The 23,283-nt window shown below is 45.5% G+C and overlaps 1 protein-coding gene across 9 annotated transcripts in view; it reads left to right on the plus strand.

Annotated features, from left to right (window-relative positions):
• The window catches only part of Myo1b (myosin Ib), a 162,277-nt gene that overhangs the window by 41,887 nt on the left and 97,107 nt on the right, over positions 1-23,283 (plus strand). For all 9 annotated transcript variants that reach the window (XM_039082950.2, XM_063266575.1, XM_063266578.1 and 6 more), the window contains exon 3: positions 10,961-11,076. In XM_039082950.2, coding sequence (XP_038938878.1) covers positions 10,961-11,076 — 116 coding nt within the window. The remainder of the gene's footprint in view (positions 1-10,960; positions 11,077-23,283) is intronic.

A 23,283-nucleotide genomic window follows, 5' to 3' on the forward strand; every position in this document is an offset into this window, starting at 1 on the left:
AGGTAGAAGAAGAAGGCATTTGGCTCAGCGCAAATGGGCCAGTTCAGTTACACACGAATCTCCTTCATCTACAGAGCACGTGAATTTAATGAATTTTAGTGTTGATTTTAATTCTTAGTCACTCACAACCGTCAGTACCATTGTCTGAGACTGAGTTCTTTCAACTGTGAAATAGGCATTTTGATGATTCTCTTACTGAGCTCTTGCACGGATGACTGGCACATGGTAGGAGTGGGATATATTGTAGGTGGTGTGACTGGAAGGCAAGAATGACTTTTCCTTAATGATTTAGAATTTGTTATTTTTTAAACTTAGATTTCCACTTTCCTCTGCTGTAACTGAATACTGTATTGTTTTTATTTGTTGTTTTGTTTTAGTTTTTTTTTTTTTTTTGACTAAGATACATTTGACTAATAGTTCTCATGGCTGGTGGTTCAGATAGCACGGGCATTATTTTCCCGGTGAGGGTTTCTGATTGTCACAGCTTGGTGGAGAAACAGAAAAGGAAAGTTCTGTATGCAAATGCAGTGACCACTTGCTGAGACAGAGGTGCAGGGACCCTGGGGATAGGTTACACTCTTTATAACCCTCTCCAGGAAGTTGCATCCTGTGAGAACTATCTCTTCTGAGGCCAGTGTCCCAGCCTTAAAAGCTACCCCAACCTGACCACATTTGAGTTTGTTTCTAGCATGCAGATTTGGGGGCGGGGGATGACACACACCCCAGCCAAGTAAGCCTCTTTCCAGCTTGTCTTCCCTACTCTTGCTTTTGTCTTCATTGTGCAGATTTATTTTGACTGTATTCCTGTTTCCAGTTAGCCACATAATCTGTTTTCAGGATTCATGGCAAGAAGCAAACCTAACCAGTCAGGGCCACATGAACCCTAGCAACAGGCTTTATTGGATCTGGAGAGCAGTATATATTTGGAAGATCCCGCCTCCTTTCCGAATCTGTCTCGGCGATGATATGGCAGTGGGGTGTTGTCCTGCTCTAAATTAAAGGCAGTCCAAGCTGATATTTTTAGCTGGTATTTAAGTGTGGCATGGGACTCATATATAGTTCTTTAATTTATAGTCTGAAATGACTGACAGCCCAGGAATGAAAGATTATGATGCGATGGTAGGCTAAGACCAGCAGGCCTGGATGTCATCTGCAGTCACAGTCTGCCGGCCTCTTAGTTTATTTGTGGACATCTCAACTGAGACCGGTGACTTACGTACGGCACTAGATAAAAGAGTGAACTGAGAGACGCTGGGAAAATAAAAACACCAAGCAGGATGTGGTGTGTGCCGTTCTGAGGGACCATGAGGGCGGTGAGGCAGCAGGCTTTGAGGAGCCTTTGAAGCCGTGTGAGTGGAAAGGAAGGGCAGTTTAGCAGAAGCAAGTATGGGCGGCGAAGGCACGAAACCAGTCTCCCTCGTCCTGGTTTTCCTGTAGCATCGTGATAGGAGCAGATGGGGCTGTGTGTGCACCAGGTGTGCGCACCGGTTCACAGATGTATTAGCATGAAGTCAGTGTGAGGCCGAGGCTACTGCTGCTGTGAGACCTTGGGTGCAGGTTTTCATCCTGTGCCTCCAGTTAATTCATCTGTAAAAAGAGGGCATTATTAGTGATGTGGGGTGTGTGTGTGTGTGTGTGTGTGTGTGTGTGTGTACTACCTCATGAAAATAAACACATGTAGTGCATTATATATGTCATATACATACATATATATACACATATATATCATAAATATGTTTCTGAGATCAGAGCTGTTAGATACATACATTGGATCGCATTTTTATTGTACCAGAAAGGTACTGAAATCTGTTCTTGACCTCACATTTATAATTTTGACTTACATCATTTTGCACGGTTTTGAATGGTTTAAAACACAATAAAGCATTTGGTAGACTACACTGTCTCCTAATAAAACCCCAAAGACAAAATATCTCTTCAAGAGAATTGGGGAAGTCTCACAGATGTCCATTTCATAGCACTGTGGTGCATAATAGTTTGTGTCCTGTGATCTAATTCCCACGGAGAAGGGGCTCCTCTTGATGAAGTGAATGCTTTGTGTTTCTGAGGATTCTAATGACGTGTGTGGTGTGGTGTGGTGTGTGTGTGTGTGTGTGTGTGTGTGTGTGTGTGTGTGTGTGTGTGTGTGTGTGGTGTGTGTGTGTGTGTGTGTGTGTGTGTGTGTGTGTGTGTGATCTTAATATTAGCTTCACTAGACTTACCCCACATGCTCTCCTGGAAACTCAGCCATTTCCTGTATACAAAGACAGTTTTGAAAAATTCTTCATGACTTTGGCCTTCTAGGACTACTGGGTGAATTTTGCTGAGGCTTAGGGCTTGGCATCCTGACTTGGCTTCTCCACAGTGGTCAGTAGATTCCACTGGAGCCATTCGGAGTTTATACCACCATAATAGGTACTGAATACTTGCTCTGGGCTGGGTGCTTTGATATGAAATCTCATTTAATCCTCAGATCTTCAGGGGGAAATCAGTAGTAGTCCCTCTGTGTACAGGAGGAGACTGAGGAAACCGTATACAAGGAGAAGCTAAAAATGTGCCTCGCTTGACACAGAACTCAAGATTTACAGGAAAATGTGGAGTCAGCTTTAAACAACACAACAGATGGATTAAAGCATAACCCACGGGGTAGGATGTGGAGCCTTGAGTTCAGAGCCCAGTGCGGATGGTGTGGGCTCACATTTAAGCATGTCCACCTGACCCTTCGCCACTCAGTGACTTGTGACTTCACAACTGCTCTTGCACTGCCTGCCCAGAAGCTCTAGGCTCCTCCTCTCCCCTCCCCTGTTCTTCCCTGGTCTCTTCAAACTCCTCCTCCTTCCTCCCTTCTTCTCTTTCCCTGCCCTCTCCTGGGAAGGATGTGAGCCTAGGCTTAATTACTGGTTGGGTAACTTGTCTGCAGGGAAGCCACACAATTTCCCGTCTTCCAAAGGCGCTGCGATCTGAATAGTGTTTCCTTGCATGGCTGTGCTACAGTTCAGTTACCTGTTTCCTGTCCGTGCCCCTTGGGTTACTTCCCTGTCTAGGCTAAAGACAGCAAGTCTGCTGTGAACACGGATATACAGATGTGTTTTAATTCCTCGTAGTGCATGCTTTACAAGTAAGTTAGGAGGCAACTAACTGGGTAACTACCCCCTAAAACCAACCTCTCCAATGTCATTCCTTGCTCTTGATTTTCCGAAGTCAACTTTTTCTCCTGTAGACCTGTTAGGATTTCTGCCTTTCCTGGACATTCCTGGACCCCGTACAGGTCACGGGGACCTTTCTCCATCCAGACCTCAGACCACGAGTGCTCATTTAGACAGTTATGTAACGTCCTTTCATCTACTTCAGTGCCTAGAGTATTAGCTTTGCTCCCCCACCCCCGACCATCTTTTGTTTGTCTGTTTCTTTGTTTGCTGGGTAGCCCAGGCTAGTCTTGAACTCCCGTTCTGTAGATAGTCCAGGCTTGCCTTAAGTTCATACTTGTCTCTCTGCCTTAGCCACGTTAAGGCTGGAATTTAGACTTGTACTGTCAGAGTCGTTAGCTCTGGAACTCTGCTTTTCTGTGTAGAAAACTCATCTCAGCAGTATTATGAAAGCCTCTGACGTATAGACTGTTGGGGAATTTTTTTTTTTTTTTTTTTTTTGGTTCTTTTTTTCGGAGCTGGGGACCTAACCTAGGGCCTTGCGCTTCCTAGGTAAGCGCTCTACCACTGAGCTAAATCCCCAGCCCCAACTGTTGGGGAATTTTATAATTCACACGACGCTTTAAAAAAAAACTGACCTTTAGTAAATGTGTTGCTTGTTTATTTGGCACTCAGTTAAGTCACCTTGGTTATGTAGTTCTGTGATGGGCCACTCTTAACGGAGTCCTGGCCACCCTGGCTTTGAACCATGCCTGCTTCCCATTTAAAGTCACATTCGTGGAGACTTGAACTCAGAGGGTTCCAACATCTTCTCTAATGGGTTTTGAAGCCACTTTAGACTAAATAGCACTTCAGCTACGCAACTGTTTTGTCTGTTAACTGATACCTTCCTGATTTATTTTTCTGATGTTGAAATGATTATTATGATTAAGTGTTTTTCTGTTAAGATCAAAATGTTTTTCTTGTAACCTGAAGATTCCTTTTCTTTCTTCCTTTTGTTTCTTTCTGGTGCAAAAAGACTTCAGCATCCATAATCTCGATGGTCCAGGGGGAGGCTTCTGCCCACAAGAGGAGTACTTCTGTGTACAAAGGTTGAAGATATAATCTGGATCTCCTGGGCTTAGAGTTGACTTACCCTCAAGGGAGACAGCTGACTCCTGACTCCTCAACTGAATGCATTTCTATTGACTAATGTGACCATTTGTTACTGTACTCCTTTCTTGGCTCTTGTGACAATTAAGATAAGAATTTGTGACCAGGTCATGTGGGTTTACTGATAGCTAAGTAGAAAGCCACTGAAGTGCATATTGTTTGCCAGCACTCTAAAGAACCTGGGTTGTGTTTTTTCAGGATCTTCACAGACGTGCCAGTGAAGTGACAGTTAGTGGTGATAGGGATAGGGGCACAGCTCCGTGCTGCTGCTTATAGCTGCCTAAGGGATTCATTTCCGAGAATCCCACTTACACAAACCCAGGATGCTTGGCTTCATCCCAGATGAGATGTTCAGGATAAGCTAGTATGGGTAGTGTTATGTTTTATACCAATTGTGGCAGGAGGGAGTACCTTGGGGGGGGGTCCATGCTGAGATGCCCCCCCCCCCGCCCCCCAAAGGAATCTTGTCATGCAAAGAGGCCTTGTATGTGTGTGGAAAGGGAGAACAGGGACCAGGAAGGCTGGGAACAGAGCCGTGAAGGCAGAGAAAGGGACAGAAAGAGAGAAAGAGAGGAAGGGACGAGAAAAGAAGAGGCTGGCTAGGAACAGGTTGGAACAAAGAGAGAGAGAAAGAAGATGGAGAGAGAGAGAGAGAGAGAGAGAGAGAGAGAGAGAGAGAGAGAGAGACTGGTGGCCTGCAAAGAAAGCTGTTGTTAGGTAGCTGTTGGGCAGAGCCTAGCAGAATTGTCTGTAACCCAACATGTAGACTTAGAATTTACTGAAAAACAGATTTTAAGCAGGAGAATTAAGAGAAAGAGAGGTTCTCAACTATAAAGTAGGACATCTGGGAGCATGGACATGTGCTTTCCAGCTTCGCTGCTTTTTGGCAGTCAGATAAACACAGTCCAGTGGGTTTCGAAGGTCTTTAAAAGGGTGCAGGGGGAGCCGAGCGAGAGTAGAGAGGCACCTACTGGGGTTCAGTTGTGGCTGAAAGTCTAGATGGTGGGGGGATGCAGGACTGTAGGCTATCCTCACTGTAGACAAGTATTTTTGTTTGGGAGATTCCCAGACAATATCTGGAGAGCAGTGAGACTCTACCCAAAGCCATATTGTGTTCAGGTCTTAAAACCCGGTATGTTTACATTTTAGCACAAAATATCTCTATAAAAGAGGAAATACATGGGGCGGGAGAGAAGGCTTAGTGGTTAAGAGTACTTGCTGCTCTTGCAGAGGACCTGGCATAATCTTCTGGCCTCTAGGGCACCATGTTGTGCACATACATACACAGAGGCATATTCACCGTATACATAAAAAAATTAAAAATATAAAGAAAAATCTTTATCTTGGCAACTTTCTCAACAATGATGGTTATTGTGTTAGTATTTTTACTTTTCCACGGGCAGGAGGAAGCTTCAACCAGAGTGTTGCTCTACAACAAAGCTACCCTACCAGTAACTAAGACCTGAGTTCTTAGCAGGGGTGGGGTGGATGGAGAGGGACAAAGAAGAGAGGAAAGGGAGGGGTGGGAGGGGGGAGGAATCAGACTCCAGAGTTTCCAGGCAGGCAGTGCAAGAGCAGTTGTGAAGTCACAAGTCACTGAGTGGCGAAGGGTCAGGTGGACATGCTTAAATGTGAACCCACACCATCGGCGCTGGGCTCTGAACTCAAGGCTCCCCATCCTACCCCGTGGGTTATGCTTTAATCCATCTGTTGTGTTGTTTAAAGCTGACTCCACGTTTTCCTGTAAATCTTGAGTTCTGTGTCAAGCGAGGCACATTTTTAGCTTTTCCCTGTACTACTGCTGATTTCTTCTTGAAGATCTGAGGATTAAATGAGATTACATATCAAAGCACCAAGTCCACAGCAAGTGCATAAGCATTCTGTAAACGACATTTGTTACAGTGATGTAAACGCTATGTAGTTATCTACTGACCACTGTGTAACAGTAGTTAGAACTCCAATCCCTATACCTCAGGTAAATTTATCTAAGCCTAAAATGCCAGAGTTCACCTGGGATCTCTTTAAAAGCTGTGGCCGACTGGGCCTCCCCAGGTCACCGAGATGGTCTCTGAGGAGTGAGCTTTGCGAGGACTCCTGGTGGAACAGGAATAGCCTTTGGGACCTAAGGTCTGATTACAGGGAGTCTTCCAGGTCTGAACTGGAATCTAAGAGGAAAGGCTGCTAGACCAAGTGTCCCGAGGAGAGGTCAGCTTCCTGCAGTCACAAGAGGCCCCCTCAGGTTGTGTGTGCTGTTTGCAAGGCATCTGTTTGGAGGGCTTGAAGTTAAGACATGCAGCTGGAGATGGTTGGGACTCAGGAATGTTTGCACATTCTTGATTTAATGTCTGCCCCAGAGAAGTGAAAGGGGAAGCTGGTAGTTGAGAGAGCCTTTTTTCCGAAGGTCCAGCCTGTTCTTCTCTCTCTTTACTTTTTCTGTCTTATTCCCTTTTCATTCTTCTCCTCTTTTCCTACACATATCCTACAGGTTGGCAGTTCATTCAGGCACTGACAGACATGGGAGGAGCTGTCTCCTGGATGGAATGTTGACACTACTGACAACTGTGCCGAGGTTGGGAGGATAGGGTGAGGAGCATGGAAATGGATCCTTGGCAGTGAACTTCCTATCTTTTGAGGGTCTGATGCAGTAGCAAAATACCAGTGAGAATGAGTCCAAGTGTTTGTTGATGTAGAAATGAACTGCATTTCCTGCGCATCTGATGGGCAGCCTAAAACCAGAGTTGACCCTGAGTCCCACCCAGCCAGTCAGCTGCTTCCAGGGCTGTCTTGTGTGTCTCCAAGGTGGAAGGATTGTGCCTGAGGATTTCATTTTTCCTACTGCTACCATGGGGATTTTTAAAGTCTTTGCCTATAGAACCTTCAAGGAAGAGACCCATCAACCGCAATGTCAGCAACCCTGGCGGACAGCAAACCTGTTCAAGGCTGGAGGAGGCAGATATGAATTGCAATGAAAGTCACCAGTCTGGCAGTTACTCTAGTGACACGTGTGAGCTTCCCTTTGACTATTAAAAACAATTGTCCCCAAGAAATCGAAATTTCTCTAGGAATCTCATGCTGGGAGGAATCTCTAGGCGGCAGCTTGATTTTAAAAGGAGAAACTTGTTTGGGGATGGTTGGAGGGGTGGGGATTTCACACTGCCCTAAGAACTTGTCTGGCAACTCTGCAGGAGAGATTGAAGCCCAAACACTGGTGTGGGCTGGGCTGCTCTCTGACTGGGACTATCTTCTATTTAAATGATACTCTCCTATTAAAGACCCTAAAGAGGGACACTGTGTGTGTGTGTGTGTGTGTGTGTGTGTGTGTGTGTGTGTCTGAGAGACAGTGGAAGGGGGGGAGACAGACAGACAGGGGAGGGGAGAGCAAGCAGGCACTTACGTGCATTTGCAAGCTTGCCTTCATCTCTGGACTTTTGTTCTTCCCCTAAGTCTCCTTTTTTGTGCTTTTCACTCTTGCTTGTTTAATTGGTTTGTTGGGGACACAGGCTAGGATCCTGCTCAGTGGTAACATGGGGAATATGGCTGCTTTAATGTCTGCTTAGATGACTGTGTCTTGTCCTACTTGGCCCCTTCTCTGGAGATGCTGTTGAATCAGTTGTTGAAGTGATGCAGCAAGTCGTTTTCAGAAATTAATGGCTGATGACAATCTTCTGGCTTACAGCTCTCTGGAATAGCAATTCGGGCTGACTTAAGCTTTGTGTATGGTAGTATTCCTATGGTTGAAGTATCTGGTGCCGTCTGTGGGGGTAATGGGATGGGACGGCTCATTCATAACACCTATAGCGCAGGCAGGAGGGCAGGATGCGTTGCTTCCCCACATGACTTCTCCATTGGTAGCTCAAGCTCTTTCCCATCTAGAGCACAGGATAGTTGTACAGACGTGGGCCCATCCCAGTCCACACATAGTTTTCAGATCTCTCCCTGAGTTACATTTGCTAATGTCCTTTTGATCAAACAGTGCCTAGATTCACAGGCAGGGAAAATAAGCACTTCCCTTGGAAACACTCCCCTTGTTTCGGAGTGGTTATTGATCGAACTACTAACCACAAAATACATTGTGCAACAGGTCTCACCTGGGAGGTTTATTAAAGGGAGGGGATAAAGGGGCTGCCTCTGGTTGGAGGAAGGGAAGAAAGGAAGAGGGGAGTGAAATTATCAGGGCCATGGTGCCTGTGCAGGAGGACTTACAAGGAGACAATGGGAATGTGTGGTGGCCCTCTGGGAAGCTTGTGATGACTGGCTTGTTGTCCTTGAGTCCCTTGGGGCTTACCATGAAGGTGCCTAATGGTCCTATTGTCGATAGGTCCCTTGGGGCTGGCTGTGGAGTTGCCTGATCACTAACAGATACTTAGACAGGTGGAAGACATTTTTCTGGCTATTATTTGTAAGCACCCCTTGCAGTAGGGCAGGAAGCTAGAGAGAAGGACATTGCTTAAGGCTTTGTTCACTGGCAACACATGGACTACAGGCTTAATTAAGTAGTGGCTACTGGATATAGTGAATTTGGCATTGCATATCAACACAAGAATAATGGACTGTATCACCCACCGTCCTAGTGATGACGGGACCCCGTGTGAGCCAGTCATTCAGTTAAACATACTTACTGAGCAACCTCGGTGAGTCCTGTTCTGCATGGCAGGGACGCAGCTGGGGACAGAAGCACAGCTAACTCAGAATGCTCGAAAAAGAAATTCTCTTTGTCATTAGCGAGGGTTTTGATGTTGAAACCGAGGCAGCAGTTTGTTCTCCGTGAGGAATGCCACAGTGGCAGATTTTTATCACAGCTCAGCATTGTAAAGTTTGATTTGAAAGAGCCAATTCAGTTGAGAGCAGGTTTCTCTGCTGGCCACAAATCCGTATACTTATTTTTATTTCACAAAAAGGAGAAAGATTCAAGTACTTTCCCCACAAAGAAGGCTCACCATCTATTCAATAAACATTAAAGTTGTAACCAGTGGCCACATTTTCATTTCTGGTGTAACTATCATGTGTTAGAAGCTTTTCAGTTTCCCATTTTGAACATCTCCATCTGGAGAGTTCTGGGGAATTCTGATGTGAGGAACACGAAAGCTTTGAGAAAGTCTTGTCTGATTGGGACTAGGGAACCTGTAGTCATTCTTTCAGACCAGGCTAGTTGGGTCCTGATGACAGAATTTAGGAACGTACACTGTGTGGAGGTGCAGTTTTTAGTGGTAATGTTTTCTGCCTTTGGTTAGATTCTGCTCGTATTGGTGGAACATACAAAACGATTTGTTTTGTTTCCCCTGGTGGGAGAGGTCTTTTAAATTAAACTCATTGTGGCTCATATAAAGGCATCACAAAAACTTTCCTCCTGTTTCTTTGCCTTTTATGTTGTTTAATTGTCATCCCCATGGGTCTCAGTGGTGCCAGTGCTGGTGAAGTTGTCTTAGAAATGTTAACTGTTGATGGGCAACGTGGGAAAAGTGAGGGTGCTGGGCCAGCCACACCCCCACTCTCATCTTCAGCAATGTTTTTCCTTTTTAAAATTTTTTTTGTAAAGTTACATTTTATTTGTGTGTGTGTGTGTGTGTGTGTGTTTGTGTGTGTGTGTGCGTGTGTTTGTGTATGCAGAGGCATGTGGGGCACATGTGGAGGACAGAGGACAACTTGTACTCTGTTTTCTTCTTACACGATGTATGTGGGTCCCAAGAATAGAATTCAAGTCTCAATGGCAAACACCTTTACTGGCTGGACTATCTCACTAGACCCATTTTCAAAATTCCTATCATGTAAATAGTTAGCGTTTTTTTCTTCTTTCTGTTTTTGTGATGTTGAAACTAAGGAAAACCAAAGCTCCTAAGAGGAGTTCATCAAGTAGCTATTGCCTGTGGTATTGTGGCATTGTACAAAATGAGCTAACCCAGTCTTGCTGGAGATGCCAGCGAGGAAAGGTTGACGGGTCAAGGAAGAGAGTTCTAGTTTGCAGCTGCGAAAACACAGCATTGATTCCTCCGGAAGTACATTTAAGTTTAGCACTAAATGTAAATTCAGCATTACACGTATGTTCCATCAGAAAGTGCATGTAAATTCTACCACCAAAGTGTATTAGATATGGTATGGAATTCTGATGCTTGTTTATTTCCAAGGGCTGCATATCTAATGATGAACTGCATGTGGTCTGTTCTGCCAGTAGACCACATGCTGTAGAGGGGCAGTGCTGAAGCCCTTCCCCTAGGTATGGGCGTTGAAGCCCTTCCCCTAGGTATGGGCGTGTCCGGGGTAGTTGGGTTGCTGGCGGAGGTAGAATGCTAAGAGTGGAGGCATCAGTAAGTAAGCCTTTCCTCGGAAAGGGTGGCTTCTGCTTCCAATTGCCAGCACTCACGAGGTTTTGGCAAGTATGGTGTGACTTTGGTGAGCTCCTGTCCAGATTCATAAAGTTAGGTCAAGATTTATCTTTAGATTTATTTTCAATCTACAAATGTGTGCTTTTCCTTTGTGAGAGGAGTGAACATGCACTGTTGGCCACCTGGGTTCAGAGAGGCAGAGTGTCCTTAAATGTTACGACTGTGGTGGGGCACATGTGTTGGCTTCGCCGGGATGGAACCACATCACACTGAACTTAGAGATGTCCAATGCAGCCCATGTAGTTGTTAGCATATTATTTATTTCTCTTTTTCTGTTTTTTACAGACATACATCGGGAGTGTGGTTATATCTGTTAACCCCTACCGGTCCTTGCCCATTTATTCACCAGAGAAAGTGGAAGATTACAGAAATAGAAACTTCTATGAACTGAGCCCTCACATGTAAGTACAGCTTGCAAACTCTTACCTTTCGCTCCCGTGCGTGATTGACAGATGTGTGCAGCTGCCTCCTCAAATCACAGGGAAATGTTTTCTTTTCTTTGTCGTCTTCCGGTTTTTAGATCACAGAAAAGAGTGAAGAAGTTAATAGTTGTTGCTGAAAAAGCCAAGGCAAATACTGGTGTAAAGTATTTCTGCTGCAGAGTCTGTGCGAGCAGCAGCCGCTGATGGGTTTGTGTATGAAACAGGAGTGCACATTGTTTAGGAGAGTCTGGCAGCCGGGTGGCGGCGGCACTCAGGAGGCAGAGGCAGGGCAAGACCCACCAGCCTGGTCTACAAAGCAAGTTCTAGGACACCCAGAGCCACACAGAGAAACCCTGTCACCAAAAACCAAACCAAACCAAACCAAACCAAACCAAACCAAACCAAACCAACCAACCAACCAACCAACCAACCAACCAAACAAACAAACAAACAAGAGCAACAAAAACCCCAAAGTCCAGCTAACGTTTTCATTGTCTTTTTGGGCCAAGAAAGATCTCAAGTATTGAGTTATACTAGTGTTTGTCTCCTGTTTTCTAGTCTGCGTGACTAAAGTAACCTTAGGTTTCCTTAATGTTTGATGGATCAGTACAGATTTGGATTACTAGATTTTTAATCACCCTTATAAAGAGGTCTGAAAAAGAAAAAAGAAAGAAAAAAGAGAGGAAGAAAGAAATGTTCACTTATATTCAAAAGGAATCTATTCATGCTTTACGTTCTCGTGTCTACTGGTGAGTTAAAGGAAAGAGAAAGATCCTGTTTGGGCCAAGTGGTGTAATGAGCTGAGAGCCTCAAGCAGAGACATTTCCTGCCCCCTCCTCCATGGGTATGTGAATTCCTCTGCAATTCTTACTGTTTCCAGTTGCATTAAGTAACTCGCAGTGATTTGCAAAGGGGCGATTTGTTATATGTGATAGAATGCTTGTACGTGATAAAATGTCCCGTGTAGATTTAAGATATCCAGGAGCTATTGCTGGATGCCGGCCCAGGACTGTTGCATTTAAAGGTGTCTTGGCTCAAAAGTGTCAAGGGCTCGGCAAGGCTGTGCTCTGATTGCTGCAATTATTACTGTTAGCTTCTACCAAAACACCTTCACCCTCCCGTCAAAAACGTATGCTTTGTTGAAAACAACCCCAGCTCATCATGAGATGCATATAAACGAACATGCATGTTCAATGTTTACTGTCTGTGCGCAGAAATGCTAAGGTAGAATAGTTTAGAAAACGTCTGGGCTGAGGGAAAGATTAATTTGTCATTGGGATGTTGTGTTAGTGGTAGTGGCATGGCTTTTGAAAGTGGTTAAGCCATGATCCTGTGGTTCAGATGTTCAGCAGTTTCTCCAACCGGGGCTGAGAGGTTGATGATGTCTAAGGACACTTGATTGTCGCACTTGTAGGTAAGAGGGTGCTGCTGGCCATTAGATGACAGGGCTGCCACTGTACAATCTACAAAGTGATGGCACACATCAGACCTCAGATCACAGAGCTGTCTGCTCACAGAGACAGTGTGCCGGAGCCAAGAAGCTCAGTTCTGAAACGGAAGAACTTTAGCGAATGCCAACTGTGTTTTCTCTCATGATTAACGATCACCCCTATCAGTTTTGATGAAAAATGAGCTCTTATAATCAAGGAATATATCTATATCTATATGTGAATATACACACACACATATATGCTCAGGTATCTGTCTAATGGAGTGTCTGTCTATCTCAGTATCTAGGTGCGTATTTTCATTTCTCTTGGTGATACAGCTCATAGGGACATGTGGGGCTGTTAGGAAACAAGTATTTAAATATGTGAAAATAGTTACTAAAAACCAAGCACTCTGTATTTTCCCAATCAAGTAGGTTTTGCCAGTGGTCTAGTCTCACTGTGCCTAAGAAAAATAAAAATCTGAAATTGCTCTCATCATTTTATAATTATAATCATTCCTCTAGGTCCCTTGCAGGAAAGCATTTTACTTAGTGCCTGAACGTTTGTTTTAAGTCTTAGGTTTTGAAGTCGTGTTCAAAGTCTGGTCCCAGAGACATACTCAGAAACCATATTGGAAAAGCCCGTGCTTTGGGAGCCCAGCTTCCCACGGGCTTCTGGCTGTTCTTATCCACCGCAGTATAGCTCACTCAGTGAGGGATGTGGAGCTGCAAGTGGTGTTCATCCACGGTTACGCTTTATGCTGCAGACTCAGATTCTTGCTTTAGTGGTCACAGTACTGAGCAGACCAGCTCGTACAGCCCGAGACTGACACTGTGTGTCAGCATTACCCTAAAGACTACGTGTATGACAACTCACTTCATTCCCAAAATAGTTCTTCAAGGGAGGTGCTATTACTAGGAGGGGAGTTGTTACATCTGTTGGTGGCAGAGCCCTTGTGGGCTCTAATCTGGAAACGAGTTCCCCACTCTTCTTCTTGATGTGTGTTTCCTCAGGTTTGCCTGTGTTCTTGTGCCTCACATCCTCTGTAGGAGCGGACCCTGCCTTAGGTTACATCCACGGCCTATCTATCCCAAAAGCCACATTTCCATTTGCAGTTTTAAACCATCTCTCCGGATGGCTGTTCTAGGACACGCCTTGGACTGTCTGACTCTATTCCTGTCTCTGAACCATTCCTGGAGGGGACAGCATGGCACTGCTACCCTGATGGAAAGCAGTGCCACCAGCACTAAGGGATTTCCAGTGTGCCGAAGAAAAGAAGCCTGTGAAGACCTTGGTGCTGTGGCTTTCGCCAGCGAGTGTGTTTTCCGGCCTCTGCCCCGTCTCCCTGCGTCTGGCTGCCTTCCTGTGCTCACACTCATTCCCACCACGTCCTCTCTGCAGCTTTGCGTCCACACCTGCTTGTTCTCCCTTGACCCCAGAGTAGCCCCAGTGCCTTCTTCAAATCTCAGACGGTGTCAGACCCTCTCTCATCTCCTCTTTGCTCGTGCTGGGTCTGTTGCTTCCCTCACAGTTAACCTGGTTAGCATTTGCTCAGGGATTATCAATCTGCCAGGTGAGGTGTGGATCTGGAATGTGGGATGTGACAGTGAAGGTCCTTTGCATAGAGCTTGCTCTCTGGTGCCTCTTGCAGTCTTGAGCAGATCACCAGAAGAGGCTTTATCTCTGAGAAAGTAAGTAGCTTTCTCTGCACAGTGGGAAAGCATTTTTAGTTTAGGGATTGTGTTGAGGGAGAAATACCTGATTGATACCCAGATAGTCTCATACAGGGCTTGGCGAGAGGCTCCATGGCCCAGTAAGAACAGACTGCTGCTGCCAGTAGACGTGAGGATTAGAGTAATTAGGATGATAAGGTGTGAGACTCTTTGCCAATCTCTTCATGCTCTTTTCTAAATACCGCCGCCGCCTCCATCAGGCTGGGACATCTACTTGGTTTGGTGTATGACCCTAGCATTTTCCTTGTGAATATTTGATTTTGACAGTATCTTGAAACAGGCTTTGTACTACAACCGAGGCTGCTGTTCTCAGATAGTTTTGTGTTACAGGGTGATTTTTAATGCTCCTTAATTATAATTAATTCAAGAATCTGGTTTGGGCCAGCAGAATGGCTTAGCACCATGGGGATCTGAGATCAGTACCCACAGTGCACATAAGGTAGAAGGAGAAAATCGATGTCACAGAGTTGTCCTCTGACCTGCACATGCAGACCCTGGCATGCATCCCCCCACCCCCGCCCCTGTCATATAAAATCACATGCTAATCATCAAGTTAAAAGAAAACGGGGGGGGGGGGGGCTGTTAGTTTCAGGTGCTGTGCTTGGCCACTGACCACTTATCTGTGCACTCACCCCAAACTGCATTGAGAGTGTGAGCTCACCGACTGCAAGAGTGTTTTCTCTATTCTTGTGTTTGAAAATGCCTCAGATTTATCTTTTTAAAGAAATCTCAAGCAGTTAAAATATTTACATTCCAGTTGGGCAGTGGCGGTACATACCTTTAATCCTAGCACTTGGGAGGTGGAGGCCTGGTGGAGTGCGTTCCAGGACAGCTAGGGCTACGCAGAGAAATCCTGTCTTAAACAAACAAACAAACAAACAAACAAACAAACAAACAAACAAAGTCTACATTCCATGTAAGAAATATATAAGTGGATAAAATAGGATTTCTTACCTCAAATCCTTCTGAAAACACTTTACTGCTGCATTTATGGTATATCTGGTCCCTTAAACATCCAGTTCCCTTGAAGGGAAGTGCCATCCCCTTTATGTAAAAGCTACACTTTTGAGCCTGGGGTCCTTGGAGGGCGTCTCTCGGGAAGATGCGGTTCCTTTCTAATGCGATTTTAAAATTCTTTGGTAATAGTTTTTAAATGATATTCTAAGGAGCGCTTGGCACAATTCAGACAACTCAGTAGTCGATCCCCAGAGAACCACCTCAGATCTCAAACTTCATCCATAGGAAAGAAGGAGTGGGATGAGAAGAAGGAAAGCTTTGGGCTGTCTTGGCTCCTCCCACTGGGCAAGACCGGCACTGGGAGGGACTCCGCATAGGGATCTACTTACTAGACTCACTGGACTTTTGTCTATAGATGTTGCTGTGGTTGGTTCCATTATCACCCATAGTCAGGCAGCTCTGTTGTAATCAGACCATGTGGCCTTCCCTTCGGGCAGCCTGTGCGAGCTTCTGACTAATCTTTGACTAGACAGGTTCTTTGGTCTACTCATCTGTGGTCCAGCGTCAATTCTGTCTTCTAACCTCAAAATCTGTTCTTCCTCATGGAACCAAGTATTGAGCTAGGAGGCCATTCCGGGTCCTTTCTATGTCTCTTACCTGTGCCCTGTGGTGATTGTTAAACCCCACTTCACGGTCAGATCCTGTGTGACCTTCTTCCTGAGGTAGCAGAATTGCCCGTGGGACTTACATACTACCTGTTCTCTCTGTGGTTCCTTGTGTCCAGTCTTTTCTTTCCTTTAGATACATTTGTTGCGTGCATGGATGTGAATCACGTGCATACCTGGTGCCTATAGAGTTCAGAAGAGGGCACTGAATCCCTTGGAAATGGATTTAGAAATCGCTATGAGCTGCCATGTGGGTGCTGGCAATTGAACCCAGATCCCCTGGAAGAAAAGTCAGTGTGCCCTTAACCACTGAGCCAGCTTTTCAGCCCTAAGTGACATGATTTTGGATTAGAAATTTCTGTAAGTTAGGAAATTTATCCTGCTGCTTGACTCCCAAAGCTCTTACTTTAAGAGCCCAATAACTAGAAAGCAAAAGGCATTTAAAATAATTTTTATCCCATTTCGCTTAATCTCATAACTGACATAATTGAAAACAAGTTCTTTTCCATAGGATGGGGGGTTGTGCTGGCTGGTTTTGTGTGTCAACTTGACACAAGCTGGAGTTATCACAGAGAAAGGAGCCTCCCTTGAGGAAATGCCTCCATGAGATCCAGCTGTAAGGCATTTTCTCAATTAGTGACCAAGGGAGGAGGGCCCAGCCCATTGTGGGTGGTGCCATCCCTGGGCTGGTGGTCCTGGGTTCTATAAGAAAGCAGGCTGAGCAAGCCAGGGGGAGCAAGCCAGTAAGTAACATCCCTCCATGGCCTCTGCATCAGCTCCTGCCAATGTGGAAGTGTAAGCTGAATAAACCCTTCCCTCCCCAATTTGCTTTTGGTCATGATGTTTGTGCAGGAATAGAAACCTGGGCTATGGCAGGGGCGTTTAGTCAGATGTCATGTACCATGATGAAAAATTTCATTTTTATCAGAAGGCAATTTGTCCTTATAGTGCCCTTTGACTCTTCAGTATTTTTAGGTGGTTCGTTTTGTTCATGCTGCCCAAGAGCCTCTTGGAGGGAACTCGCCACATAAACTCAGAATGGAAACACATCCTTATTGAATTAAGATAAAGTTGTGTTGTTAATATTGCGCTAATATTTGCAAGCACTATTTGAAGTAACAGTCTTTCCATTTTGTAAGTAGAAAATTGAAAAAAAAAATGACTTTAGGCTTTGAAATTTTTATTACCCCTCACCTAGAAGATTCGGAAGTCGCTCGCTGGGCCAGTTTAGGTAGCGCTCCTGTTAGTCATACAGACGTGTCTCTGTGACCTCTGAGCCCTCTGTTTGCCTGCAGAATGACGTAGCAAGGTGGCCCGTGTGTCCCGAGTACTTGGTTGATCTGTCATTTTATTGCACTGCAGGCGAGCCAGGTAAATGTTATCAAGAACATTCTGATCCTATCTGAGAATGTGGAAACGATGAAGCTGCGAGTGCGCAGCTTAGGCTAATGGTCCTCTGCAAGAAACCTGGCTGCCGTGCGTTTACAACGATCGATATTTTTCCCTATGGCACAGCATGAACGCCGTGATTATGACAGTCTTTACAGTATGAACTCTAGGTTGCATCCTGTGCTTCTGTAATGGTTAGTGGGGTAAGTGGCATGGAGAGATCTTTCCCTGAGGAGTGTGGGCGTGGGTCGGGGGCGTTGCTAAAGTTGCTGCACTGCCGCTCTCACTCTCCTTTTAGAGCAAGTGAACCTTTAGCTGTTCTCGTGCCTTCTAATACACAATGTGTAGGAAGCAGTTTGTCCTTTCCTGTCTATCACACTGTCTACTCTCCCGCTTTAGAAATGTTATTCATTTACTGAGTAAATATTTAATGAGCACTTGCTGTGCTCCCTGCCCCCTTTGAGGCACCGGGATGCAGCAACAAACAGGACAAAATTCTCATTTTCACTGGGGAGATAACATTTTGACTTAATGTACGCAAAAGGCTGAAATTTTGCACACCATCAGGTCGTGGGGGATAGGGAAAAGGAAAGGGAATGAGACTTTAGTGAAAAAAGAAAAAACATGATTTTTCAGTGGTATCTTTACAGTATATCTCTGGCGTCACATTCTCTGAAGCCATGTGAACCTGTACGTGGGAGACTCCGGGCTGAGGCCTTTTCTCTGCGTCTCTGACGTGCACGTGTGACACGTGCAGGAGGGAACCAGAGTGCCGACCCCACCCTCCGTTTCAGACACTTCAGATTAACACTCACTCATAGCAGCACCATCTTGGAAATGGCCAAAACCATTATTTCACATTCATTCATACATGATGGTGTGGGTCCTAGTGAAGAGAAGGCAGACACGGTGTTTGCCTTCCAGCTTTGGAGATCTTCGCTTGGTTTAGAACGACTGGCAATCTCAGAGTTCTAGTGTCAGTTTTGCTGCAGTGGCCCTGGCTCAGTCAGTCGCTTCTGATGCTGGGTCCACAGCCAGGCATGTCTGATGGCCCCATGCATTCTCCACTTCTAAAACCGCTCCACACATTGAGATCTCACTTTCGAAAATCAATTTCCCCCAGATGTCTGCTACCTTCCTGGGGCTACTTATTTTTAAAATCTACAGTTACTTATTTTACTTGGGGGATACATGGCTGTCAGAGAACAGCTTACAGGAGGTAAGTTCTCTCTTCTCACCATGTGGGTCTCAGGAATTGAACTTGGTCATCAAGGTTGCTGGCAAGTGCTGCAGAGACTTCCCAGTGTGCTGCTTGGAGCAACTTTCAAACAGTAGAGGGATGCCACAGCTAATTATTCTTCTTCCAGACTTTGAAGGTTTTTATGATAAAAGTGAAAAAGTCAGTGGGATGCCAGCCAGATACTTTTGTCGTAAAAGTTATAGTGATGTAAGAATGTGTCTGTCAGTAGAAACTTTCTAGTACGTCCAGGAAGTCTCGGAGTCCTAACCTTAACTGTAGATATCTGTTGAGATGTTTTATTGTTTCTTGTCAAATGCTCATCTGGGATTTGAAAGCCTTTAATCTAAAGGCCGTTTGTAAAGTTGAGCTTACATCAGATGTTCACATCAGCCTAGAGGTAGTTTCAGTGATAAAATTTCAAAGGTAAAATTTGGTTCCCAACAAAATAGACTACTTCCTGTCGTGTTGCTGGTCTCTGATAGGACTTGGGAAACTCGACAACAGTCTGGGGAAACGCTCTGTTTCATTAGATGAGTGGTCTAAGGCCCCAGCCTCAGAAAGGGCTAGTTCCTTGTTTCCTCAACACCAAGGCAGGTGGAGCACTCTCAGGGAGCCCTTCCTTAAGGGTTTATGGAGAGTGCCGTTCCTACTCCATTGGTTTTCAGAGAAGCTTTGCTCTGATGTGTGGGTAGGCCCTGTGTGACAGAGTTGGAATTTGTCAGGGTAGGGATTGGCCAACAGCAGTCCTGACCATTTTGGGGAGATGAGCAAAGTGAGTTTGGAGTCTGCACTTGGGAGACTCAGGCTTAAGAGTTGAGATGGGCTTGCAGGATCTGAAACCCATGTGAAGGGGAACAGGCTCCATTATGCCAGCCCAAGAAGGGGGCTTGTTGCTCTGTGGTTCAGGGTGTGTTCCTGCCAGTTCCAGCCTGTGAGGAGTCCAAAGTCATCAAGTGGAAGAACTTGAACTCTCTCCCACTAAACATGATTTAGGTCCCTAGGATATGCTGAGTTCTGCAGATGTATACATGAGTTTGTGGTGAAGGACGTACGGTCGCTGCAGGAGACGCCAAGAAATTAATAATTACAAAAGGCAAAGAAAGGCCACAGAAAGCAGGATGCATCCTGGTTCATCCTGTCTCATTAGTGTCACTGCAGAGGGTTGCAATGCTTGAGTGGGCCGTGAACGCATGGTCTTATGGTTTCAGAAGGTGGGAAGCTTGTTACATGCATAGAGAGTAGAGTTCCAGGGTCAGAAAGGCATCGGGAGCAGTATTGACTCCATCATTCAGCGTGTTATTTAGATGCCTGCTAAGTACCATATACCATGTACAGATGGAACCTCCCATCCTCAGAACTGGGTCCCTTTGACTCTCGCTCAGTCACTCTGTGTTCACAGGGGCGCAGAGCTACTTGAGAGAGTTTAGGTGGCAGTTGGACCCCTCTGTTGGGTGTGGGTTCTCTAGGGAGCTTTTTATTTATTTTTTTAAAACTTGTGTTCAGTTGTCGTAAGTTGGAACCTGTGGGATCTTGAATATTCCCTTTAGAGGAAGCAAGAGGGTGGCTGTCTCCCCCGTCCCCATTTTTGCATCTAAGATCGTCGGTTAACAAAGTATAGAGTATAGTCTTGTTCTTTTGTCCCACTTAAACTGCAATGTTGAGTTGGTCTCTTCCGTTGATCCTCATGGAATTCCCATATCTAATGTAGGTGTGGGGTAAGTGCCATTCTGACACCAGAGTGTGTGATCCCCCCCCCCCAAACATCATTAGGTTCTCTAATACTAACTGGACGTTTAACAATCCAATTAGTTCTGATACTCAGGTATTTAGAAATAGCATAGACTTTACAGGTCACAGACTGTCCAACAAGACTTCCCCATAAAATACCATCCGTGTCTTTCCGAATCTCACTTTTTTTTCCAGTAGCCACACATTTATATCTATAAATGTTACCCTGCCCCTTTCTGTTTCGAGAATTTCCTAGAGCCTCTCATAGAACTCAGAGAAACACTTACTGATGTATTAAAAGGAGAAGATGCATTCAAAACCACTGAGTAACAGGCCACATGGGAAGGGCTCCGGGCCAGAATGAACCTATGCTCTCCCACCATGCTGTCTTCCCTGTACCTCTGTATCCTGCCAGCTGGAATCCCCTCCATGCCCCTGGCCATCTCATTGCCCTGGGGTTTTAAGACCTGGTCTCTAGACACACTCCCCACCCCACCCCTACTCCCCACTTCTTGGAGGTGTGGAGTGGGCCCAAGTTTTCACTGTCAATGGCAGGCTGGGTCTTTGTGCTGAACACCCCATCCTGAAGCTATTAGGGGACCCACTGTGAGTCATATGCTAGCATCACCTTAGGTAAGGGTGAAAGAGGCCGTTTTATGAGTAATAAGAGACCTGCTAGTACTCAGGAAATTTCGAAGGTTTTCAGAGTGCCCAGGACCTGAGGCAAGGGCCAGAACGTACATGTATGTGCATCTTCCACATGCCTTAGGGTGCTTGAGAGCTAGATGTTTAATGGGGTCTGGATATGGTGTTCTAGAAACCTGAAGCAGCTAGCTTCTTTTTAAAAGTAGTTCAAAAGTTCTGTCCCCTGAAGCATTTGACTCAGCCTCCCAGCTCCTCCTTGGTAGTACCTTCGTTTGTCCCACAATGGGGTTACTTTGAGGTGGACCCCTCAAAACCTTAAGGAGTCTATTACTCCTCTCTGCTGCAGTGCCGTCTAGAGCCTTTCCCCACCTCTGCCAGCATTGGTATCCGTGCTTTTCTGGCCACACCTCCTAGCTGTCATGCTCGCACCTCACTTTCCTTTTTCCTTTGTCTTAAGACTGAGAAAATTAGACATACTCATCCCTAGGTTTCCTCTATTTTTTTTTTTTTGACAACTTGTTGAATTTTTTCTGTTTCATGAAAATAGTTATTAAGCTCCTCTTACCTTCTACCCACTGAACCGTCAGGACTAAAAGAGTATTGTGAAGATCACGTGTCACCTCCTTGTTGTCAGATCTAGGGACCAGTCTTGCGTTGTCTTTGGCAGTGTGACAGACTTCTTCATGTAATTATTCTAAGTCTGGTTCTCTGGCCTCTACTCGCCTGTTTTCCCACCCTCTGGCTCCTGAGGATGAATCTTCTTTTTGATTGCTGTCTCAGTGGGACTTGGCTCTCAGACAACCACTTAGAAAAGCCACTGGGCTCCGAATGCCTGCTGTGCTCTGGTGTTGTTTCTTTCAAACTTGGATTCCCAACCTCATCTACAGACAGCTGGACTGCACTCAGCTCTTTGGCATCCCCCCCCAGCTCTCAAAGGCATTGCACACTTCAGCATGTTATAGCCCAGACTTGGGATGACCCTGTTCTTTTTCCTCTTCCTGGCTGCGGTGGTGCCAGCACCACCCTTTGATTATTCACAGCCCAAAACTTTCTTGCCTGTTTCTCTCTCTCTCTCTGTCTGTCTCTCTCTCTCTGTCTGTCTCTCTATCTCTCCGACTCTCTCTCTCTCTCTCTCTCTCTCTCTCTCTCTCACACACACACACACACACACACACACACACACACACACACACACACACACATGTCCCCCTGCCACACCCAGTTTATCATCTGGTCTATCTCCCATCTCACTATAGCTCTCTGCTTGTCTCCCATGATCTTGTCCTCACATGCTAAGGGCTGAAGCAATCGATCGATGCCTTCCACAGGTGTTCAGCAGGTACCTTCTGTTGCTGTTCACACCTCTGGATGGCTCCCAGGTGCTGTCTCTAGTCTCTGAACTCCTTTCTCCAGGGACTGGCCTCCTTGTTGCCATGGGAACCTGCCCTGTGTTTTTCCCGTTGCCCTTCCTCACTGAAGTGACACTTGCACTTGATGTGCTCAGTCAGGGCACATTTCAGTGATCAGAGTAGCTCCTTCATGTACCACCTAAGAGAGCAGTCCCCCCACGCCCATTCCTCATGGTATAGCAACCTCCTTTTCTTCAGTTTGTCATCCCTGTCATGCCACTGTGTGTTCATTTGCTTGTTCATTTACTGCTTGTCTTCCTGCTAGAGCGCCACTTCCAAGAGAGCTAGGGAAGTTTGTTCTGCATATCTAACTGTCCATAGCAAGCACAACAATGCCTGGTATGGTGCAAACACAACATAAAACTTAGAGATGAATGAGTACATTTGGGTGCCTATTATTGGAAACTTTGTGTAGAAGGCGTATATTTGTTTCCAAGGATCATCCTCTCACATTGTGAGGTGAGGTGAGAAGCTACCTGCTGAACACCATGAAAAGCATCACTCCAGCTCTTAGCAAGTGAGGACAAGAGGGGAGACAAGCGGAGAGCTGGAGCAGGAGGCCAGGGTTGGCTGTATATTGCCAGTGTAATGGAATAGCATATAATTATTTCTTGGTGTATCCATGGGTTCTCGGCCCCAGAACTCTCAAGATACCCAGTTCTGCCAAGGCTCAGGTCCATATAAAGAAGGCATGGAGCATAGACTCATAACCCTACCTTGCCCTGCACTTACTTTAAATCATCTTAAACCATCTCTTGATTACTTACAAAACCGAATGCAGCAGGGATGTGGTACAAGCCATTGTTAGTCTGTAGGATTTAAAGAATAATGGAAGTGTGCTCCTGTTTAGTAGTTTTTCTTTCAAATCTTCATCCTTGGTGTTGGGTTGAATTCATAGATGAGGAAACCTGTGAGCACAGAGAGCCAATTGCACGTGTTTAGAGATAAGGAGGGAATCGAGCCCCTCACACATAGTGTGTTCAGAGACTT

Source organism: Rattus norvegicus, chromosome 9 (genome assembly GCF_036323735.1).
Source record: "Rattus norvegicus strain BN/NHsdMcwi chromosome 9, GRCr8, whole genome shotgun sequence".
In the NCBI taxonomy this organism is placed as follows: Eukaryota; Metazoa; Chordata; class Mammalia; order Rodentia; family Muridae; genus Rattus; species Rattus norvegicus.